The following is a 25,112-nucleotide window of genomic DNA, read 5'->3' on the forward strand; positions in this document are numbered from 1 at the left end:
CTCTAGCACACACAAACATTTCAATTATAGCGTCAGTGGTTACATGTGAACACATGAATAGGCGCACATTGTAAGGAACATGTGAATCCTTTTGAGCTTGCTGGAAATCTGCATACGGCGTTTTTTACGGTTGGGCTTGATGTTTTGGTTCCTAACCCTCCTGTTATAACTGAAATTTTTCATGTCTATGAATAAACCTTGCTGCCCTGAAAAACATGCCCACCAACATTTACTTGAAAACTGAAAAAGGGTTTATCAACAAAACACCTCGAGGCTAAAAATTTCCATACAGCTAAATTTATCCCCAATCTTCCCAAAAATGACTCAAGAAATAAATAAACAGGTTTCAGACCTGCAAACCAATAATACACATGTGGGAGAAACCTAAACCCAAATCAGGACCGAGCATGAAGTGTTTAAAAGCCATAAACTGAACATTTTCCCTTTCTTCTGGATCTACACTGATGAGTTAAAGCTTTATGCTTTCTACACCATGATGATAGGTTAGACTATAGTAACATACTCCTGGTCAAGGGTGGTATGGCATATTCTCATCAGTCACGTTCACCATGGCTATGGTAGGGCTGGGACTATTTTAGATTTGGTGGTTTGTGGCCATCTCAACAAGGAAATATCTACCCTGTGGTATAGGGAGCTTCTTTAAGACACTTGGAACTGGGATGTTTGAAACTATTCTGGATCCAGTGTCTTTCCTGTTGGCTACATTTACATTTCACCCTAAACTTGTGTAACATCATGAGGGTACAGTTGTGTGAAACACCTTCAGCCTATCAGAGTGTACAAAATATAAAGGGACAAAAAAAAAGAAAACTAAAATACTAGCTAAAATAATGAAAATAGGATTGTGGATATATACAAAGTCAATTTTGTCTAAAGTATTAAACCATGTGTCTTGAAATTGATGACACTGTGGGTGTTGGTGACAAATTTCTGAAATATTTACCCGCAGATTAATTTGTCTATGAAGCACACAATGTTTTATCTCAGAGCTTATTCAGCAGTGCTTCAGAGTATTCATTCACAGTTATACAAAAATGTCAACCAAGAGAAATCAAGTACAAAGGGAGCCTAGTTTCACAAGAACAGCTTTATATATATGTATATATATATATATATACACACACATATATATATATATACATATATATTGTACAGACACATAGGTCCCATTCAAATGAACCAGCTTTACATTTTGTAAGTTTTGTATCAAAGAATGAAACCCAGACAGAAATGTACAGAGGAGGGAGGCAGGGAGGAATATAGGGAGGAGGGAAGAAAGGAGGATTGAGGAAAGCCTTTAGTAGGCACACTCCTTCACTCAGTCACTCTCCCCTTGTAAGTGACACCCACCACTACATTTGCTGTCTGCAAGGTGAGTGATCCTTCATCTTACCTTCTCATTATTATTATTATTATTGTTATTGTTATTATTTCCATGTTTACAGGCTTCTCACTTGTTAATTTCATTTTAATTCAGGCACATCTGACATCAAGTGTAACAGGTGTTTTAAGAGATAAAACTTTGGCACAGGTTCTTTTACTCTGTTAGAATTTCTTTAACATAAAGTGGATACTTTTTATGTCTTCTAGCTTCGGATTTACAGAAGTTTAAACATTCTTAACTGCATTTTTGTAAGTTTTTAATATCCACTAAACATTTTTTGTCTGTAGTGCTTTCCTGTGGCCGTCAGTGATTTAGTGTTTCACTTTTTGCCCCCACTGTGCTCTTGTTTGGCTTTGACACTTGTCAACTTCCAGTTTAAACCTGCCACATGTTTCTGTCTGGTTAGTTAGCCTTGGGGAATGTTTACTTACGTGAGCTGTCATACAAAAGTGTATCTCTAATTATATGCCTGTGTCTGACATGAGTGCAAAGTACTCGTTTTATGTACTCTGGCTTCCATTGCATCACTATAAGATTTATGCGACAACTAAAATCAAAATGTGGAACGCCAAAACAAGTCAGGTTCTATCTCTGATTGTGAGCAGATTAGTTACCACTGCAATGTTAACTGTGTCTGAGCCTAATTAATTTCTTGATGTGATATCAGAGAGGAACACACTGGTAGCATAAACTACCTGGTAGACACACTGGTAGAGTAAACTACCTGAAAGACTTTGTCCAGAGGATGTCACCGTTGGTCTGTTTAATATCCAGGCCTCTCGTGCTATCGTCTGGTTGGCTGTGACTTGTGTTTAAGAAAATTACTCAGTAGCCTAAAGGCGGTAATACCCTATTATTTTTTTGTTGAAGAGGCTTAAATATTGGTATTTTGCTAATTTTAAGATGAACTTCAGACAGTTGATAAGGACTGGCCCTTGACTTTATACTTACTGGCAAGCCAGTTAAATTGTTTCATGGCATAGTTCGAATAGCAATTTATGAAAAGTTGAACAAAATAAATAACGTTTTTCAATTTTTATCTACAGACCTCATCTTCTGAGTCAGTAATGGCCTGCAGTCTATCGTTCAGCCTCTTCCTCCTTGTGCTCCTGTCCCTTTCCTGTCCCGCTCGCGCCGAACCTCGGAGGACTACAGCGTCTCAGCGCAGAGTGTCTCGCGCACCAGCTCTCAAGGTCCGCTTGGCAGGCACCTTCGCGCGACAAGCGCACGAAGGGCGCGTGGAGGTGTTGCACAACAGCACTTGGGGGACCGTCTGCGACGATGAGGTGGACATCAAGTTCGCCAACGTCGTGTGCCGTGAGCTGGGGTTCGAAGGTGGCTTAACGTGGGCTCACAGCGCACAGTATGGAGAAGGAACAGGTGAGAGCACTCCCTGTATGAAGTTACCGTGCAGTTTTTTTTTTTACTCTCAGTTTAGTCTTGTCAGGAAAATCCAAATTATATGTTGGGGGGGCTCTGACTAGGTTTTAAATTTTGACAGTTAGTATTACACAGACAATTTAGCGTCTATGCCACCTAACTTACTGTCATACTTCATTAATTGTTTCAACAATGTAATATTATTTTAAACTTTTTATTAGGGCAAATACAAAATGAACCAACCAGATGGCAGGAACATGGTGCTTTTAGACATGTAGACATAGTCAGGAAGATTGGGGAAGAAATGTGATTTAAGTAGTTTTGAACGTGGCATGATAACTGGTCTGAGTATTTCACTGCTAATCTACTGGAATTTATCCATATTACCATCTTTGGGTTTTACAGATAATGGTCCAAAAAAATGTAAAATGTTCAATGAACAATAGTTCTCTGGATAAAAATGTCTTGCTGACACCAGAGGTTAGAAGACAATAACCAGATTATTTATAGCTGTACAACTGAGGTATGCAGAAGAGCATCTCTCAATGCTCAACATGCCAAATCATGAAGCAGATGGGCTAATGTAGCAGAAGGCCACACCAGGTGCCTCTCCGGTCAGCTAAGAAAAGGAGACTGAGGCTACATTTTGCACATGCTCACCAAAATTGGAAAACTAAGATTGAAGACGTGTGTACTAGTTTGACAAGTCTCCATTTCTGCTGCGAAGTTCACATATTGGTGGTTGTAAAACTGAAATAGAGAACATTAAAGTAAGGCTCCGCCCTGTCTTGTATCAACAATTTATGCTGATGGTGGTGCAATGGGCATATTTTCCTGGAATACTTTGTACCAATTGAATATCACTGAAAAGGCACAGCCTACTTGAATATGGTTGCCAACCAAGTCTATCCCTTTATAAGCACAGTGTGCCTATCTCTTGATGCCTGTACTCAGCATGATATATATATTTCAAAGCTCTTTCTTGAATGGGACAGTGAGTTCAGTGTACTCAAATGCCCTCCACACCTCACCAGATCCCAATCCAACAGAGTACCACTGGTATGTGGTTGAACAAGAGATTCTCATAAAGGATGCACAGCCGACAAATCTGCAGCAGCTCTATGATGCTATCATGTCAATATGGACCAAAATCTTTGGAGAATATTTCCAGCACTTTGTAGAAACTATGCCACTAAGAATTAAGACTGTTTTTAGGGAAAAAGTCAGTCCAACCTGGTGCTAGCAAGGAAGAATAGAATAGAGAGCAAAGGTGTACAAAGTAACTGGTGGGTATAGCTTAAGATTTATTGGAGTGGCAGGCAGCCACTAACCTGTCTACTCCAAAACTTCCACAGTACAGTGTGCTTGGCTCACAACTGTATGGCTTCATGAAAAGGCAGCCAATTAAGACATTCAAAATAACTAACATCATAAAGTGACAAAGATAACTTGTTGTGGGATTGGAATCTACATCTCGTTAAGGTTGCCTGGCAGGCCGGCAGAGCAAATATATGGGCCGAAAAAGGGCATTTGTTTTAGAATAATGACAGCATTTGCTTGCCAGAGTTGTGCAACACTTGCCATGGTTTATGGACATTCTTTACTGCTGCTTTTAAATCCAAATTAAAGAGTTGAGTGGATTCGGGGAGCAGGATCTACAGCAGTCTTCCTTGTAAAATACTATGTAGCTACTGCTAAACACGCCACTAAGGTGCAACCCTAAATCAGTGTAGCACTAAAAATCAAGGGTTAGGTATTTAAGAAGTGATTCTGGCTGATGTTTAGATGCATCGGCCAGTCTGTTACTTGATCAATGAAAATCAGAGTGAATCAAGTTTTGCATCGTTTATTCTTTTTCAAGGCCCAATATGGATGGATAATGTACGCTGTGACGGCTCAGAGAAGTCCTTGAAGGACTGCAAACACAACGGTTGGGGAGTGAATGACTGCAAACACTCTGAAGATTTGGGGGTTGTGTGCACCCCTGAGCGTAGGGTGGTGAGTCAGCCACCCAGCAGAGCCCACACTACTGCTCCAAGGTCTAATGGTAATACTGCACCTCAATGGCAGGGGCTTGTGGACACCCGTGGGCAACCAGGGTATGGATATTATGGAAATGGACATCCATATGAGGTTCCCAGGTTCCAAAGGCCCCATCATCATCACCACCACTATCAGGTACAACAGTTAATGTTTGGCTAATTACTGCATTATTTGTAGAAAAATATGTAACAGTAGTGACATTTGTATTCCCTAAGAGGCAAAGTAAGGTGCGAATTGAGGAGGTCCGTCTTCGCCCCATCCTCATGTCTACAAAGAAGAAGAGCCTTATGACAGAGGGTGTGGTGGAAGTGAAGCATGCTGGGAGATGGAGACAAGTTTGCGACAAGGGCTGGAGTCTCAATAGCAGCCGGGTTGTGTGTGGGATGCTTGGCTTTCCAGAGGCTACTCAGCACAATGTGAGAACATATAAGTAAGTATGAATCTTTCTCACTAGCTGCACTGACAGCAATACAATCCACTTTTATGAGGCCAGGTCATTAGATTGCAAAACACTGGGCTGTTGACTGTAGTTCAGAAGGGCAACATGCTATTCCATTCATCTGACTGTTAAATGACTACAAACACATTGTGAAGAATGGATAAAAAAACAACAAAGCAGCAGCAGCACTGCAGTTAGAGGTCTTGCTTTGGGCTTATCTTCCTCCCCCAGCCACCGCTTTCCCATGTCCCTCAACCCCCCCCCTTCTTTCCTCAGCCTCAGGATGATGATAAAGGGGATCCCTTACTCCTCTCTACTGCCCTTTCTCTACCCCTCTCTCTAGGCAAATCACCTCTGCACACCTCATTGCCTCTCACTCCCTTTCTCCTTCTGATACCATCTTCAGCCTGCAGCTCACAGACAAACAGCTCTACTTTAACTTTTAGATTCCAATGCAGAGGTGCAATATCACTGCTGATTGTGCTCTTAACTGTCCCATCGATACTATGTGTGAGACAGAGGTCGCTTTTGGAGAGCAGGATGATGGTATGTGTAGAGTGACTTGTCTTTCTGGCAGGAGAATCTCTGTGGGCTTAAGTAAGCCATGCTTTTCTTTACTTTTACATGCCACCACAGAAAAAGCATGTGTGACTTGCTGGCAGTGTGCCAATTACTTTTTTTTATGTTTTCCAGCACTGAAAGTTTGGTACATCTACAAAAAACAATGCCTCTTTTAGTGCATTACTTTAGAAGCATGGAAACCTCTGCATTCATTTGTGTTTAATTTCATTCAAGTAATGGCACAAGAACACTTTATAAATACAGCTCACACTAAAACTAGGAAAATATCACAGAGCTCTGAAAATAACTTCTAAAAGGATAAGTAAAAAACACAGTGCTGTTGTCTCACAGCAAGTAGGGATAGGAATGAATCCACTGGCCAGCTGGGGCCTCCCTGTCTGGAGTTTGCATGTTGTGCCTGCATAGACTTCGGTTACTCTGGCAGTCCAAAAGCCATAGGTGTGAATGTGAATGGTTGTCTGCTCTGTGTGTTTGTTAGCTCTGCAATACACTGGAAATCTCTCCTGTGTGTACTTCGGTCTATGGCAGCTGGGAAAGGCTCCAGGGCCCCAGCGACCCTTAAATGGAGTTGTTGTTGAGAAAATGGATGATGGGCTGGGGATTGTGTTTCTTTATTACTGAGAAACAGAAAAGAACAACTTCTCAATGTGTTCTTTGTTACTTTTTATGTCATGACAGTGCTTAAGCTTTTCATTTTACTCAGTTTGATTGTTCAGTCAATGAAAGAATAAAAAACAGACAAATGAAGATAGTTGTTGCAGTTTTATGTTAGTTTGGCAGACACAGTTTTTAAGCCAGGTAACAAAGTACAAGACAGATGCACAGGCATGAATAATGAATGGTGTTGACCTCATCTCATTGACTTTTAGCATGAAGGAATTTAACTTAAAAACCATACTTAAAATATGGTTAAGGTTCAGTATAAGTATGTGCTTACTGCAATTGTCCCAATGAGCATGTATCTTTTTGCCCCTTTGGCCCGCATCCTCTTTGTTGAAAAAAAAAACCCAAACCCTCAGCAGTGGTTTTTGGGACTCTTTACATTGTAAACCACGGGAGGACCACACATTAGCAGAGGATTATTGTGGAAGATGGATCCAGGTGGATCTTGCTTGTGGAAACCTGCCATCTATAGATGATTCCCAGTTTAGCTGTTCCGTCCCTCTACTGGCTCAGGTTACTCTGACTCAACTGGTGACAAAATCTGCTGTAGGTACTACAATCCTCATGCTTCTGAAATGCTGTAACTGTTAAAGGGAAGTTGGTTTGTTTTATAGACTTTTCTGAGTTTTTATTGACTTGACAAACTGTTGGAGTGCAGCCACTCTGAAAGTATTTCTGCATTGCCCTTGAATTATGCCATCTCTGTTGAACTTGTGTGTTATTGGGAACACAGTGAAGCTATAACCTGATTCTACTGTTGGAGGACGTGATCATATGGCATCATATCTTCAGTAATAAAAGTCCCTCCGAATAAGCTGTTGTTTAACAGCTGAGCCCGACTCTGTACACGGTCTGTACAGGATCATTTATTAGAGCACAGCTTCACCGCATTGCAGGTGTGGTGCTTTTCATGCATCTAGTTGATTTTCTTATGCAGTATAGATTCACAGTACAGGTACAAAACACTGAAAATGTGTAGTACAGGTTCTTGTTTAGGGGAATTAGATGGATAGATTTGTATGGTTCGAATAGAGGTGATTTGGCTGCTTACCAGGAAGATTGATATGCCAGTGGAGGACAGGGCTGTTATAGCTTGAAGGGCTTTTATTGACATCTTCGGGGGGATATGCTCACTGTCTTTTTTTAATGTTGTTTTTAAATCCTCTAAGGTCAAGTAAAAGGAACTTAAATAACAGGACTTGTCCTGCTCTTTTAGCATCTGACCAAAGCCACAACAAAGTGCACAATACTGTTTATCTTAATGTTCAGCAAAAAGTACTGTAAGCCAGTATCTTGAATTCTTTTATTGCATGTATAAATTATAAGGCTCTGTCATGGAAGTGGCTGTGATACATCTGGGTTTGTCTTTCTTGGGTATGACCAGGGGTTTTGCTAAAGCCTCAGGCACTATATTAGTCTGAACCATGATGATGTGTTTGTTTCCAAATCTGTACCTGTTTTCTGTCTCCACAGAAGCATGTTTGTTCCCTCTGTAACATGTGTTTTTGACTTCAGGCTGTTTCAGATACATTTGCTGGAATGCCTTTGTTCCAAGTCACATAAGCAAGTTGTTTAACAGACTTGGTTTCTAAAATCTGAATGTGTTAAATGTGAGGTTACAAAATAACAACCAGAAGAATACAGCAAAAATGTTCATTCTGTTTCAGACTGGGATTAGGGGTAAATGTAAGGTTGCACTTTTGACTTGACTTAAATTGCCACTTTGTACTCTAATTACAATCATGATAGCCAGAAGAGTCATAGAAAAACAATTTGGTAATTTGGTTGTTAAGCGTTCATGTAACATCTTTCACTTTCCAAAAAAGCATAGGCTTGTACTGCATGGTTTGAACAAAGCCAAGCTTTCTTGCCAAGTTTTTCTGTCCATTCTTAGAAATTCCAGACCCTGCCATGACTCTTCCTGTGTCACTTGGATGAAATTCTGAAGATGCTATAATTACAAGTTGGTCAGGACCAAAGCTCTCCAGGGATTCTGCTGAGGGTGAAAAAACACCCTCAATTATAGCTGTGTGTGAGAGAGAGTGAGACGGAGATGGCGAGGATGGAGGCAGAGAGTAGCAAGAGAAGAGCGGATGGAGAGAAAGACAGAGAGCAGCAGTCAGACGAGCCAGATTTTCGCTTGCTCGTGTGAAATATAGCCAATTACAGCTGCAGTTTGCAGCGCTGCTTGCTGTGTCAGCAGCTGTCTGTCTTCCTCTGTCACCGTAGTGATTTGGGGACTTAACTGGGGGACTTTATGTTTAATTATGTTTCAGTTAAAATTTTCTTATGACGAACGTATCATTTTCAGGCTTTTGGGTGACATTTTCTTTGACCAAATTTGGTTTTCCTGTCTGATGTCTGTATGATCTTCTTCAGTGCTCTTCCCTCTAATTTATTTTCCCATCTTTTTATTTCTGTGTGCATGCCAGTGGCTATTTTGTGGCTTGGAACAGACTGTGAAAGGTGGTTTTTAAAAAGGACTTGAATCATAGGCATTTGTATCACTTCACTTGGGCCTAGCAACTGTTTCACAAGCAAGATTTTCTACCATAGCCACTCAAAGTAGGTTAAAAATGTTCTTTAATTTCTCATATTGGTTTATATAATTTTCTTTATATTATTTATTTTTAATTATAAGAATTGCATCCATTTCTATTCTGTGTAATTCTACTTGAAATCTTTTTTTCACTTTTCTTTGGTGTCTACTTTAAGGTAGATCTTTGCTGAAAAAATGGATGTAAGCAAGTCTGATTATTATTATTATTATTTTTTTTTTTTGCCAATACTGGTTTTTAAAATTTATCTGAGGTAAAACAAAATGTCATTTTTATATAATTCTGTTGTAACGTAGCATCAGAAGATGTAGAAATGACCTAATATCACTGCTGAGCAGTGTAAAGCTGATAAAACCCAAACAGTGATGTAATACATGTCTTTTTTAACAAGCAGGTATAGACTCCCTATCATTATCTTCTGTTCTTTTCCACAACATGTGCTGGACACACTATTTGGTTGATGAATGCTGTTGAGGTGAAAAACAAGTGAATACTGGGGTTGTCTATTCAGATAGCTCAGATATACTTTCATACAGCTCCTATCCCCTCATATTTTAGTTACATTGCATTATTTCCTTTTATATATTTAATGTATTTATGGCTTTCATTGTGCTTGATTTTAGCATGGCAAACAGTGCTGTAATTCCGTTAAATAAAATACCCAAAGGTATCATTTATAGTCTAAGTAGTAGTCCTGTTGGCTTCTGAAGAGGGTAAATGGTTAGCTGATTTGTCTGTGGTGAGGTCACAAACAAGTCATAGACATGTTTGCCTCATGTGAAAATGAGTGTGTAGCTGTTCCTCGCTGTCTATCTTATGGTACTATAAAGCCACATGGTAGACACATTTAAATGTTTTACAAGTGTAATTCAAGAGACTGTAAAGTTTAAGTGTTAAATTTTAATGCAATGAGCCAGTTCCAAGTTACAGTAAGATGCATGACAATATATAGGGCTTTATTTTAAGCTATGCACATTAGTTAGAACAATGGCTTCATGGGGTTTTGTTTGATATATTTTTCATGTAGTTATGTATCAGGGCAGGGCTATTTATGCAACTGATCTTTTACAGATGTTCGTTTTTGCATTTATGCTTCAAATGGGCCATAGAAAAGGACTAGTTTAAGATTTGAGATATATCTGTGAATTTCAAAACGTATGTTGAATGATTCCTGAAATAAAAATATGTTATTAATACTGAAATACTTTTTGAAGGATTGTTTATATTTTTAGGTCTCATTGCCTACTTACTACTTATAGCTTTAGGAAACAAGTTATTATGTGATTCTGGAAAGTGTAAAATCAGCAGCCCATGACTTTACTCAACCATCAGCATAACATCATGTCACTGACAACGACTTTCTTCATTCCTCAGTTTGTTTGCTTTTTTAATGGTTTGTCTCTTACAACTTTCCAGGAATGTCCTGAGCTTCATGTCCGAAATAAAAATATTGACCTGCCTTAACTTTCATACAAATATGCCTAGATCTTCGATGTGTTTGTTTCTTTAAATGGGAACACCACTCAAATCAGAACTGGATTGTTTTTCATATATATTGATATTGATACTGTGTGTGTGTGTATTGCCACTGTACAGGGTGGTTTGATGAAAGCCAGTACATGCTGGAGCCCAACAAATAGGTCTTTTTTCCTGACTGAAGAACATTAATCTTACTTTAATAATAACTTAAGCCACTTGTCCAAACTTATAAAATAAAAATGTCACTGTGATTGTGCCATGTATATTCTTGAGTGTTTTGGTGTAATTGATGTGAATGTTGGTAATGGTGTATGCAGTTTGCAGTGGTTGGAGGATGTCCTGGTATGATCTGTTTGGCATGTGTGCATTGTGTGTCTGCCAAGAGAACAGACGGCTTTCCTCTCCACCGCTCTCCCAATTCAGCCAGCCTAGTTGGAACATAAATCTCTGTTTCGATCTTACAGTTCTTGGACATTCAGCGTCGGGGAGTGCCAGAGGTTTTATTTGTATATCGTGCTTGGTTAAAGCCTGTTTTTTAAGAAATGTTCTTCTTCACAGACGCTGTATGGCATGCTTTCCCTCCCCCTAGTGTGGTTTTGGAGATTAACAGCATAGATCAGAATATCTCATTTTTGTTTTGTTTTTTTGTTGTTTCTTTAATCTCTTTATAGCTCACATCTTGGTGTCTTTGCGTAAATCTCAGCTAAGCAGCATTGCTTGTTCCGAAAGTCAGAAAGTCTGAGTTAGTTTATTTAATGTAAAAGTGTGTAATTTAGATAAAAATTACCCTGAACATTTTTGTTGAACACATATTTATGTTGGTGGGTACAGAACATACTATTACACAGGCTCTAAACATAAACAGAGTACACTTGGTAAATAGCAAACAGCCCACATTCAGGAAAGAAATACATCATACTGAATATATACAGAGAGATGAAAAGTGAGGTTCCTGAAAAAGGACAAGGATTGTACTAAACTGTACTAGTCATTACTATCAATATATCTAACTTTACACTCACCACAAAGCCACAGCTAAATTTGTTCCTGATTTATGTGCAGAAGTTATATTTGCAGCTGCACGGTTCATTTCAAGTAACCCAGTAAGGCTACTTTTCTAGTAAAAATGAAGTTGGTGTTTTAAGTGTTTGCTACTGCTCTATGTGCTGAAAACACTTTTAAGTGATTGGATTAGATAGAAACAAAAACCAGCAGATGATATTCAAATTGGTCGAGGTGTGTGTGAGTGTTTGTGTTTGCAACCTCAGAAAACAGACACTCCTGATCATGTCTGTTTCTGTTCTGTTCTTTTACAGGAAAATATGGGATACCAAGGTTGAAGATCCTTCAACAAGGTAATAAAAACGACCCTTTTCACCCTTTGTTTCTTATCTACAAATGTGCAATTTTATAACAACATTCCTGTATTAACTATACAGGAATTACTACTACCTAATATCATTAAGAAACACTAACAAATTAAAACCAAATTGTTAGTACCTTTAAGAATATGTTACCTACAATTTACTTTCTGTTCTTTGCAGACTGAGTCTCATGGCAAAAAAGAAAGGATTTTGGGTAGAGAAAGTTCATTGTATAGGCACTGAGAACAGTCTCTCAGAGTGCCATGCTCAGCTGTCAATCCCCCGTAGTCCTACCCCTTGTAAAAATGGGAGACATGCAGTGGTCAAGTGTGTACCAGGACCTCAGTTTGCTCGCATCTCTTCAGGAAGACCTCAAGCGCCCTATCCAGTTGTGGTAAGGTTAAGAATTTGTATCTACATTTGCACAATCATGTAGTTTTCTTAGTAAACTGATTTTTATTCTCCCTTTGTTGTATACAGCCTGTTCGTCTCAAGGTGGGCCCCAGACTGGGAGAGGGGCGTGTGGAGGTGCTCCGTGATGGAAAATGGGGGACTATCGTAGATCACTTGTGGGACAGAACAGCAGCCAGTGTTGTGTGCAGGGAACTGGGCTTTGGTACTGCCAAAGATGCGCTGCATGGAGCCTTTATGGGTCAAGGTAAGACTAGAAATTGCTGTTGCCCAAAGCACAGACTTTCATTAAACATTCTGGAAAACTCCACATTTAATGAATTCATTCTGCCTGTATAATTTGGATGCTTGAATGTGTTTCTCATGCGTCATGGTATTCCAGAGAAGACAGGGAGACTTTTCAGCCTTTTGCTTATCTTTTGTTTACCATAGACGCCGCACCCGTCTGCTCTGACTGATCAGATAATGTGTGGGCATGTGTGTTTGTCTGTCTGTGTATGTTGCCTTGTGAAGCTGCAAATGTGTTGATTGCAGTATCTCCAGCTGTGATTATGTGAGTCTTGTGCCAGGACTTCCAGCTGCCCAAACAGCATATGCATGTGTGTGTAGACAAACACTCACTCACAAAATGAAATACTATAAGCCATAGTAGTTTATATTAGTATTTGATACTAAAGCCAGAGACATAATCTTGCTAGATTCAAGCAAGCTTTTCATTCACTTACTGAGAGCTGTGGTCTTTTTGCTTTAATTTCAAATGTCCAGCTTTGATGACACACACAGACGCAGTCAGTACCCAGCTGCACCAGTGGTGACCCCACCCTTACGAGATGTGAGAACAGCTTCCCCATGCCACATGGTAGGGAGTAGTCTCTAATCTTGCTGATGGAGATTAAATGTGGGATGATGTTCTACTGGTCTAGCTGTTCAGTTGATCACAAAAAGCATATTTTTATGTGTTTTATGTGTCCTTTTTACCCGATTACCTCTTGAACTGGCATTTGTGTTACCTTAAAGAACTAAAATCAGCTTTTTTTTGGCTTTCCTCAGATTCAGTTGCATTAGTTTGCGTACACATTGTTTTCTGGTTTTAATCAGTTATTTGGCCAGGCTTCAAAGTCATATGTCTAGAATAGACAGAGGTGTATAATTTGTCAGTTTTCTATCTTGGTGGAGTTTCGTTTATTTAACCACAATGTTACAATGTTTTTTACTGGGATTCACTTCACCTGGTTCTCCTATTCATTGCACGCATACACAAACACACAGGTAGAGAGAAACTATTGCAATCATAACTGACAGAAAAACACAGTAGCTGAAAATCTTTAATTAGGTTTAAAAAATAAAAATGCCTCAGAATTGGTAGATGTATTCTTCTTACATTTTTTATATTTTACTTCTGTGAGTTGGTTTCTATAATTGGTGATTCACTCATACACTTGCAACCCTGTTTTTTTGTGGCTATGCATTGACCAGAGCAGAAAGCTTTACGATGGGATATTATCTTGACCTTCAGATTTGCTCTTTTAGAGACGTAAATAGGTGGAAATTTTATTCTAGAGGCCGCACAATGCATTGCACTGGCATTTCATCAGCAAAGTATTATAACTGCTTTGCCTCTAGACTTTTAAAATCTTTTAAAAAATGCAAATACAAAATGTCAGTTAACCATGTCACTTAAGTTAGTTACAATCAAAGAATACTGCTTTATGTGGATAACGTTGGAGCACTGATGATATAATGTCACTGATTTCTTGAAACTCTGAAGTCATTTGAAAATAGCAGAAGTGATACATGATAGTATAGTACAATTACACTCCGCTGTCCACTATATTAACCTCAAATAAAGTATATCCAATATGTACCAGGCTGCTACAGACAAACCATACTTCTTTTATATGCATCAGACCAGCTGGCTGCGCCTTGTTTAGCTCACTTGGCGGTTTTAGAACAATAGCAGTGATATGATCTGCTAAGAGTGAATTTGGAAAGCGTCATGCCGCCAGTCCTAAAGTACTCAATATTCAAAGCTCTCTCAGATTCAGCTTGTCATTTTTATTACCTGATTTCCCTGGTGCTCAGAGGACATATGCATACTGGGCTAAATGTCATTTGAAAAGGCCTAATTAGACTCATAGATGGAATAAACTCTCACAGGAGCAACACATCAATGTAAATTTGTGTAAAAAGTGTTTACTTTTGCCAACTTGCCTATACCTATACATCCTATACACAAAAAAAAAAATTCCTCATCATTTCTGTCGTATCTTTTTGCCAACAGGACCCCACAGAAGAGCATGACTTTATCACATTTGATCATCATAAATAATGTGATAAAGGCTGTGGTCGAGTTGACTGGTTGATTACAGAGTGAAGTGCACCAGTCAGATGTTCTGCCTCTGAATGTGGCCTCCCTTATCAGATTTGTTGAAACGCTTGCTTGCACGTATTAAATGGCCTTTATAGTATACAGACATAGAACATCCCAGCTGGATTAGTGAGATGCCATCTTCTAACTAACCTTGAAATCCAGATGTCAACATAAATATGAAAAATAATACATGCCGATCTCGGTGCAAGTTTGCTTGTGCCATTTAATTTCAAATAAGCAAGAAAATCTGTGCAGAAATTTAAATGACTGTTGCATTTTACAGGGGAAAAAAGTCTTTTGGCAGGGAGAGAGAGACAGAGAGACATTCCATGGAAAGAAAAACATTACACACATTTAACTGTTCCTAAAATTGAGTTTAATTTCAGAGAGGACAAGAACAGGGTTCCCTTGTAACCACTAACCAACTATTTGCGCTATTCTCAACAAGAATGTAACTGATATTATGCTCTTTCCATCCTCAAAAGTCAATTTTCTAATCTTTTCAAATGATCTTTGGCATATCCCAGTCATAATTACATATCAACCTTGCTCTTTCTTGTATAGACTAAATTTAAGATACCACATTTATATTATGTCTCATTATTGCTCTCATAGATGTATCCACTCTACAACCTAGACATTTTATGCTTGTGTTCATGTTTTAATTATTCGGCAGAATATAAGAGAAGAAAGGTTCTCTTCAGACTCCACCCGCAAACTCTTTAACTCCCATCATCATTACATTTATCATCATCATCATCAGTGAGTTAAATTACAGGGACAATGTTTCTATTTCCTTTCTTAACCAACATTGTTATTTTTGCTGTGTAATTTTACCCGTGAAGTACGTACATATCCAGCCATTTTGATGCAATAGGGGAGATTAGGACTTGGTCTCATTTAACCTAAGCACTGCTGCTGTAAAAACTGTGACAGCTCAGCTGATTCTGGTGTAGAAAAGTAGTAATTCTGATTTGTTGTTAGAGCTTGATCAGTCATGTGATTGTGTTGTTAATAATTAATACATACAATCAATAACGAATTTACAGTTGTGTGTGTTTAAGTTTGTGTATGTGTGTGTGCTGGCACGCAAATGTGTCTTTTGAGGATGCAGTATTTTTGTTACTTGTTGGCTCTAATGATGATGGTGATGATGGTGCCTGTTGTTGTTTAAGATAAAGTTGTGCTTTATCTTAAATTTAGATGATTAGAGATCTTTAGTCTGATTATAATTGATGATCCTTAACCAGTTTTGTTTCCCCTCTTACACTTGGTGCCGTACACCCAGTGTATAATGTTTGTGTACTATAGTCTACACAGTGGGAACACAAAGAGTTTAGTAACACACTCAGTGGTTGTGTGTATTTGTGTGGATGCAGAGTGCATGTGGCTTTCCTGGAATTTATTTTAAGCTTTTGTGGATTTCCCAAACTAAGGCTTAAATAGATCTTGTCACTGTTCGTTTTGCTTTAAATTGTCCCCCTGTGTTTGTCTTCATATGTTAAACAGTGGGATTTTGGCTCTAGTTTGCGGCATTTACCATGCAGATAGAGGTAGAAGCGGTTTAGATATGTCCTTTTCATCCATATGAACCCACGCATGGTGACCAGTATGGAAGAAGGCCTACAATCTACCAAAACCAACACAGAGACGTATTTGGTTGGGCTGCAATCTGGTCCCAACTATCTTCTTTTACGCCCTTTTTCTTGGTTTTGTTTTTCCCATAGTTTTTGTGGTTTGGTTGTGTTTATTTCAATGCTACTTTATTTCTCAGTTTACAGTTTGTGCTTTGTGTTTTAGGAAAACACGGAAGCCATAGTTTGTTGATATCCTGTCATCGTTATCACACCAGCTATTTCCCTAAGAACTTTTGCATTGTCCTATGTTGTTTAAAGATTATCTGGGTTTAAATTGCAAACAAATCCTTGTCTGAATCCTTTATAATGCTGACATAGCTTTTGCTTTTTTGCTCACCCAAGGTGGTGGACTACACACAATGTAGTAGTCGTTGTTGTTCGTAAATCAAAAGAATGGTGGTAATGAGGTGTGACAGATGCCCAAAGTAGATGTTGGTTGTGCTGCTGCTTGGCTTGCAGAAGCATTTTGTCATGACTGATAGGAACTTTTCATTGTTGGTTTGATGCTAACATAGAGGAAGCTTTTCATATGAAAGGAATAGTGAGCCTCGGTTTTATGTGTTTGCGCTCTTTTGCATGACAGAGTCTCGTAATGCCATTGCATCTGTGGTGGGTGGCCTCAGACAGTCACAAGGGATATTGCCCTTCAGTTATGCCCATGCTTTTTGGGTTTTCATTTGTTCCCACTTTTTTGATGCATCATTTTTTTTTAATCTAATAAATCTCCTCCTTTCTATGCAGGTACAGGGCCCATCCATATGAACAATGTTCAGTGTACTGGGCTGGAACACTCTATTCTAGACTGCTACTTCCAGGAAGTCCAACCATGGACATTCAAACACAGCCAGGATGCCTCAGTACGCTGCAACGTTCCTAAAACAGGCACAGAAAAGACGGTATGAAATCTACACCATCACAGTTCATGAGCTTATGAGCTTTCACTTATAACACATCATCCACTTAATTCTTTTAATTCAATGGATTTCAAGGTGCGGCTTGCTGGTGGTAGAGTCCCATCAGAAGGCCGTGTAGAGGTGTTGATGGAGGTTGGGGGTCGTAAACGCTGGGGCTCTGTCTGTAGTGAGAACTGGGGCATAACCGAGGCCATGGTGGTATGCAGACAGCTGGGCCTGGGCTTTGCTGCCAGTGCTCATCAGGTAACTATCCCCTTGACAAACATAACAAGTTATTTTGATCTCTTTTTATAGTGCAACCAACTTTTGCCAAAGTATTGTCATCAGTATCTGAAATGTTCTAAAAGGACAACGAAGCACTCCCACTTCTAACCCAATTAGTTTAATTTTGAAAATGTCAGAGTAAAGTGGTCAGAGCCATCTTTCCTCTAAGATTTATCAAAATCTAATCTGCAGTGTCTTAAGGTATTGATGAGAAATAAATGAACACGTAGAGACCAATCCATAGTCACGGCCCCTTCATTAACTTCAACAATGACTGGGAAATGATGACTATGATACAATTTATTGATAGAAAACTCTACACCCTTCCTTTGACAGGAAACCTGGTACTGGCCTGGCGACCCCAGTGTCAACAATGTGATTCTCAGCGGAACTCACTGCGTGGGGACAGAGCTTTCAATTCAACAGTGTCGTCGTAACAACCATATCCATTGTCCTCGTGGAGGTGGAGCAAAGGCTGCTGGGGTCAGCTGTTCTGACAGTAAGTTGCAGTTTTTACCTGTAGTCTTCCCTTCTCGTTATGTTTGAAGCTTAAGATAATCTGTTACACCTGCTTCAGCGGCGCCTGACCTTGTTGTGGATGCCCAGCTGGTCCAGGAGACAGCCTACCTGGAAGACCGTCCTCTCCATCTTCTGACCTGTGCCAATGAAGAGAACTGTCTGTCATCATCTGCTGCCAGGATGAACTGGCCTTATGGCCACCGACGCCTGCTGAGGTTCTCCTCCCGCATCATGAATTTGGGTCGTTCTGATTTCAGACCCAAAGCATCGAAAGAGAGCTGGACATGGCACCAGTGTCACAGGTATATTATCCCTGAAAAGAGGTAAAGAGAAGTGTAAAATTGCTTTACTGTTTAGGAGTGTGGGTTGAAGGAGTGGAAAAAAACTTTTAAATACTGATGTAGGATGTTGTGGTTGCTCTTATGGTCACTCTGAGTGTTTTGGGTTTTCACGAGCTGTCAGAAATATTCAGGCAAAAGCATGTTCTTTATTCCACATATGGATGTGGAGTAATGCTCCTTACACACTGAGTAATTAAAGGTATATTTATTTTAATTGCATTCAATTGCAACCAGGGAAAAAAAACATACTGATGTGTGATCTCATTCCCGTGGACACGGCAGGAAGCATGCAATATGGCCAATAGACATAAGCGCCTTTGTCCGTCACTAGGTCTCAGTTTCTTTTCAGTAGGAACAGAGCACTTTCAAACCTGTCAGGATAAGCGAAGAGGGTGGCATACTGTGCTGACTGCGTGAGATGTCCCAAATCACGAACCCTTCTACAGCGCGTGTTTGTGGAAATGATGGTTGCAATCGTCTGGCTACCACAGGTTAGGTGTAATACAAAGGACCGTGCAGCCTACGTGCAGTCAAATCCGCCTCAGTTTATTACAACATATCAGAGCTATGGATGTGCGTTTCAAAGCCTGCCATTCATTTAGAATGAATAAACATTTCAACCAAGCCAGAACTAAAATAAGCTTCTGTGAGAGGTGTTACGGTGACACCCTCTCTCATGTTCAAGCAGTGAGGTCATAAGGATATAAGCCATAGGGAGCTAGTGTTCAGTAAGTGTAAATGCACACACTCAGACATGCAGACACACACATACACGCTCTCACCTGGACTTTCCCATCTGTCGTCACAGGCACTACCACAGCATTGAGGTGTTCACGCATTACGACCTGCTGACTCTGAATGGCACGAGAGTTGCAGAGGGACACAAGGCCAGTTTCTGTCTGGAGGACACATATTGCCCTGATGGTAATTTTCAGCACAATTCAGCCCTCCTTCCAAAAAAAACCATAATGTTTCCCATTAGTGACAGAAAATTAATATCAATATTTCAGCTACAGCTATTCAGATTTTTACTTTGTGGTTAATGTATTAGATCGCCGCTGTTGTTGTTTGTTCACTCTCCATTTACTTGTTATATCATGGATGAAATAGCTCATATGAAAAAGCCCATTGTTCATACAGTATGCAGTCCAGTACAATTCAGAAAGCTAAAGGCTCTTAAAAATAACAGGGAGTGCCAAGCATTAAATGAGCTTTGATGTTGTGATTGATAATGTTGCTGATATGTATTTTAGGCCTCCAGAAACGCTTTTCCTGTTATAACATGGGTGATCAAGGCATCTCTGTGGGCTGCTGGGATACATATCGCCATGATATCGACTGTCAGTGGGTTGACGTGACTGATGTACGGCCAGGAGACTACATATTCCAGGTCAGAAGTTTATATTTGTCACCTTTTCTTTTTCCAATGTGGGAAAATTTTATTGCCAGAAAAATGAAATATAAGTAACTTTGCTTTTCAGAAAACACTTTAAAGTAAAGGGAAATAGGCTTATTCTGTTAGAAAAGTAGGTCTGTTTGGTTAAAATGCAACTACTGTCAGCACAAACTGCAGACTTCTAAGTTATCTCAACAACCTTCTTGTGACTGGTGGAGAATTAATCTGCTGAAAGATCTGCATATAACAATGATATTTTTACACATATACTTTTGTTCTGATTAAACAAACATGATACTGTATAATATGCCCTTTAATGAGCTTCTGTTTTCAAAGCTAAGCTAAGTGATTGTTGGCTGCATTATGTATGGCATACATTTAGAGTACTGTGCACAAATCTTAATCAACCTTCATTTTGTAAACTTATTTTGCAAAGTGGTCTTGAGCAATAGTTCTCTAGCCTTTCTGAAAGTCTTTTTCTTTGGACTTTGAGTGCTTTTTCCACTCACTTTCAGGTGATTATATCTTTAGGCACTTTGTCTCTAGCAGGCTGTTTCAAAAGCACATATATGTTCCAATGTCATTTATTGAATCTATGTAAAATGCCAATGATAACAAAATGTCACAGGCATAAAATAATATTTTTGCGCAAACAAGGTGATTCCTAAAAACGTATTAGCTGAAAACTTGATCCACCTTGCAGTACTATCTGGAAAGCATCTGATTGGAAACAGCTTAATTTTTCAGCATGGCAATGATCTCAAACACACTGCCAATGCGGTAAAAGTATACCTGGATAGAAAAACACATGATGGAACAGATCTCAGACCTCAAAATTATCTAAATAGTGTGAGATCATCTGTACAGTTAATGGAACAAAAGGCAGCTACCCTGCAAAGATGAGCTTTGAATGTCTTTCAAGAAGCCTGGAGAACAGAGACTACTTAAAGAAAGAGAATTCAGGCTGTGTTGAAGAATAAAGGTGCTCATACCAAACATTGTACAACCTATGCTTTTACTTTGTATGCTTTATTTTGGACACTTTAATACGTTGCTGCATCTATTTCCCATTTTCCTAACAGAATACAAAGAAAATGGTTGGCTTAGGACTTTTGAATAGTATTTTATGAGTGCAGTATTAATGTTCTCCTCAAAGTTCCAGAAAAAAATCACATTTATTTCTTAAAATGTTCAACTGGTTCGTCAAGATCAGAGATCCTTTTATTAAGAGAGGTTCACAGGCTATAAAGGTGGATTTCCTCATGGCTGGTTGTGGTTTCTGTCTATTTCAGTAAAATCTACTGACCTTCTTCTAAACAGTCATCACCTTAACCATTCATGTGTCTCTCATTTCTTTGTCGACTGAAGTCATTGTGGCTGCCAGTCTAAAACACATCAAGGACTCCATATCTCATTATCTTCCTTTTTCAGTACAGACCTCTGATCTACCAGTCTTCAGATCTGAGCATGCTCCCAATTACCTTCTCGGTGTGGTAGACTGGTTACAGTATAGCTCACTGTTTGATAATTATTGCTGTTACTCAGTTTGTCTGAAAGGTTGCACTAGGTCTTTGTAATTAACACTGTTCTGCTGTCTGTTTAGGAAGAGTTCATTTAATTTTGGCATGATTGATGTGTCATACTCATATATAAAGGCGTTTGTTAACTGTATGTATTTTGAGTGAGATGAGTGGGCGTAATTAAGTGGCACACTGCTGTAGCATAGTATGGAGGCAAATAAAGGCCAATACATGATAGAACAGGCAGAAATTGAGTTATATCAAATGACAGGAAGAGACAGGAAACGATGAAAGTGCAAAGGTCATCATGAAAGGGTATGAACCAATTTTAACTGAGAGAAACGAGAAAGTAAAACCTGTGAAGGAGTTTTTCACTGAGGCTGCAGAATTGGAAAAATACAAACATCTCTTATAGCAGTGCTCCTCTGTGCTGTGTTCTTTCATTTATCTAGTAAAGTGCAGATGATGCCTGACTACAGATCGCAGGCTGTACAGGAGGATTTAGCAGGCCTGCCCTTGAACCACCCAGTGCTAATGAAACACACAATTTACCCAAATTAACTAGTGCCTCCCTTTAGTCAAACAGCACCTAGTTCCCTTCTTCCATTAGGAACGGCTAATTTACCACCAAGGAATTTCTCCTGCCCTGTTTTTATTTTTATAGCTACTTTCTCACTGAGCAACGCACTCTGTCACCGAACCAATCTTCTGCAAAAGCCTCATACACTCTGATCCAACACTGTAATTTACACTGAAAAATTAAGAGAGTTTTTCTGCATTCACTGTGTTTTTAAGATGGTTTCTCCCTTTTTCTAGTATAGTTAGCCTTCTTGCTTGCTTTAAGCAGTTTGTAACCTGTACTTAAAGTGGGTGCAGCAGTTTGCAGAGCAACCATTACAGTAAATGGCGTCTCAGTATTATCACCAGACCAGATTAGGAGAATGGTTGTATCAGCAGTTACAGAGTTGCTCTGCAAATGACAGACTAGGCTATTAGTAGAGTGTATGGCAACATTCAGAATAAGACTAATTTCAGACGCATAAACATTCTTATGCATAACTACTCTTTTGCAAAATACTTCAATTTCAGGCTAATTTCAGGCCCTTGTTGTGCACTCCAATGTCAGCATGAGGAGCAGAGAAGATTTCCCTTGCAGACACTTTGGGCACCTGTAAATTTCCAGAGCTTCTTACATGGCCAGTTGCCATAATTTGTGTAAACTGTTAAATCTTTTTGTACAAGATGTAAAAGCAAGAAACAATAGAATTCCTGTGATCAAACAGTATATTCCGTGCTTTGCATAACAAAAGCATTTTACTGCCCCATGTTATTCAGTGTATATATTCAGCTGTAGACTACCAGCTTTAGGTTCATGTGAAAGTACCACATAGTGTATTTATCCTTACAATAGTAATACTGTATGGAAAAGTCATCCAACTTTTTATAGATGAGAAACAGACTGACTATAAAAACAATACCAGCTACGAGTGCAGTTTAATAACAGGCCCTCAATTTTAAATCCAACTGCTCTTTATTTAAACTGCTTTCCCATGTGTGGGGAGAAGAGACTTGTTCCTTCCTTAGCCACGAACATGGTCTACTGAGGATACTTTACTAGACCAAAGTGTGCGCCCTGTTTCCTAATAAATAACGTCCTATATTATCGTTTTATTTTGCAGGTGGAAGTCAACCCCTCACTGGACATGGCTGAGTCTGACTTTATGAACAATGTTATGAGATGTCGGTGCAAATATGATGGCCACAGAGCTTACATGTATGGATGCCATGCAGGTGAGGATACTAAAAATCTTTCTGTTTTTTTCACATTGCCGTAAGTTTCAGCTCTCACCTCTTATTAATGCTGTTGTTCCTTTACAGGCGATGCATATAGTGCAGAAACTGAAGACCTGTTTGAGCATCAGAGGCAAATCACCAACAACTTTCTGTAGCCTTTCCCAGGTTCCAGGAGGAGGCCTTCTCATGTGGCCCAGGGACCACTAAGGTTGGGTTTACGTTGATGGCATCAGGCTCTTTGGATATTAGGACCCACAATAATATGTAAAACTGTGCCTGCTCATCTCCTTGCAAGATGTGGAAATAATAATACACAACAGCGGCCATTGCAGAGACACTACTCAACTCACCGACTTCAAGAGTTGGGAGGTTAAAGATGGTCGACATGTTTTTTACTCTAGTTAAGTACGATTTTTGTTATTATAACTACACTATTTTTTGTGAATGTGGACTACTAGTAACTTAAATTAGATTTTAAAAACACATACACATGAAAGACCTTCATGTCACTGTAACTAACCTGCCACAAAGACAACAGGGATGCTGATGCTGTAAGGAAATGACAGCCCCAAAGTTGGGGACTAAAAATGGGTGCGTAAGAATTATTTTCCCCAATATCATGATAGAAACTTGGGATTGGATCATTTGTAATACTTGTGTTATTGGTGCTCTTTAACAATACTGTATGTCATTATATTAACCTCAGTATATTTCAGGTGAACGGTAAATTCTGGGTAGTTTTCATTTCAGATTATTTTTACTTTGGTTTAAAGAAAAATCAGCATTTTACAGAAGTGTAGCTGTCCCTCTCATCTAGAGTAGATGTCAGATTATTTTTGTGGAACAAAGCACTTTATCTTTTAAACATCAGTATTCTAGTTTTGTCCCCACTCTTGTTTCATTAACCATTAAGAATTTTATCGTTTCATATTTACATGTCAAAAAGTGAAATACAAAGGGGTTTTTTCATATTCAATGTGTTATTTATGCTATACATTATTACTTTATTTATTCATGAAATTGACACCTAAACAACATTCTTAGTCAAGACGTTGTTAGCTAGAATCTATATAAAATGTTTTGCTGTTTTTCTGGACCAGTGGATAAATCATTTATACAGTTGTTAAAGTATTTGGTATTTGAATGACCCCATAATACAGCTGAATAATTGTAGATATATTTTATTATATTAGTAAAACAACTGTAATGGTAAAGTGTTTTTTTTTCCTCTTCCACCCTCTCTGATGGGAGAGAAAACTGGTGTGACAAGACCACAGCATTGGGGCAGGCAAGAAGGCAGGCTGGGTTTTGAGAGCATATAAAAAGCCTTTTAATTGCATACGTTTGGTTAGACTTACTGTTAAGGTTAACATTCGGGGTATAGCAAAGACATTACAAAGAAACGCTATGGAGTAGTTACTTAAAAGGGACAAATTTGTGTTTGCGTGTTTACATAGGCTACAAGAAAAAGATTTTCTCAGAGATTTGGCAAGTGAGGGAAAGAGAGGATGGAAAAGAAAAGGAGAAAGACAGAAAGGGATCAGGGTTTGGAGAAAGACTCAAGCAGACATACAGTTTTACTACCAAATCTGCGTTTTTTTGTAGGCAGCCATACAGCAACCACAAGCTGGCATTTTCAGCTCTCCTACGAGAACAACATGTTTGTCTGGGAGAAAAAAATGGAATAAAATGTCCTGTTCATGTTTCTACACTGGCCTTGTTTGTGCTTACAGAAGGCCTGGTAAAACGTACTGTATATTGTACACTTTTGCTGAATCTCTTAGCACAGCAAACAATAATACAACATTTTCTTTACAACGTGGAACACGTGTTAATGATGTTATTTTACCCATTAATGTGTTTGATGTGTTTGGCTTACTGGCTTAGTGGTTAAACCCATTAAGATGGTTTTCTAATGGACAGATTCCAGGACATGTTGTGGAAGAGACACGTCACTCATAAAGACAGCTGCAGACTTAATTAATTTCTTCAGCAGATTGGCGTAATCCAGGACTCTTTTTTTTTTTTCCTT

The 25,112-nt window shown here is 39.1% G+C and overlaps 1 protein-coding gene across 2 annotated transcripts; it reads left to right on the plus strand.

Annotated features, from left to right (window-relative positions):
• Nucleotides 1–1,306: 1,306 nt before the first annotated feature.
• On the plus strand, nucleotides 1,307–25,112 carry loxl4 (lysyl oxidase-like 4). 2 transcript variants are annotated; one of them, XM_040001435.1, is made up of 15 exons: nucleotides 1,307–1,393; nucleotides 2,452–2,785; nucleotides 4,647–4,963; nucleotides 5,044–5,258; nucleotides 11,866–11,904; nucleotides 12,094–12,307; nucleotides 12,394–12,571; nucleotides 17,074–17,228; nucleotides 17,322–17,489; nucleotides 17,847–18,009; nucleotides 18,088–18,331; nucleotides 19,179–19,294; nucleotides 19,624–19,760; nucleotides 22,966–23,077; nucleotides 23,165–25,112. In XM_040001435.1, the coding sequence occupies exons 2-15, from the start codon at nucleotides 2,473–2,475 to the stop codon at nucleotides 23,233–23,235; spliced, it is 2,442 nt and encodes an 813-aa protein (XP_039857369.1). In that variant the 5' UTR covers nucleotides 1,307–1,393; nucleotides 2,452–2,472; the 3' UTR covers nucleotides 23,236–25,112. The 2 variants fall into 2 exon arrangements, with proteins under 2 accessions (XP_039857369.1, XP_039857371.1); XM_040001437.1 differs by lacking the exons at nucleotides 1,307–1,393; nucleotides 2,452–2,785; nucleotides 4,647–4,963; ... (2 more) ...; nucleotides 12,094–12,307; nucleotides 12,394–12,571 and adding an exon at nucleotides 13,084–13,183.

The sequence above is a fragment of the Simochromis diagramma genome, unplaced genomic scaffold (genome assembly GCF_900408965.1).
Source record: "Simochromis diagramma unplaced genomic scaffold, fSimDia1.1 OVJJ01000421.1, whole genome shotgun sequence".
In the NCBI taxonomy this organism is placed as follows: domain Eukaryota; kingdom Metazoa; phylum Chordata; class Actinopteri; order Cichliformes; family Cichlidae; genus Simochromis; species Simochromis diagramma.

Bases quoted from the DNA above. Each gene is read 5' to 3' on its own strand.
- loxl4 (XM_040001435.1), top strand. From the start codon at position 2,473: ATGGCCTGCAGTCTATCGTTCAGCCTCTTCCTCCTTGTGCTCCTGTCC. The intron at 2,786-4,646 runs GTGAGAGCACTC...TTCTTTTTCAAG, and splicing joins ACAGTATGGAGAAGGAACAG to GCCCAATATGGATGGATAAT. The intron at 5,259-11,865 runs GTAAGTATGAAT...GTTCTTTTACAG, and splicing joins CACAATGTGAGAACATATAA to GAAAATATGGGATACCAAGG.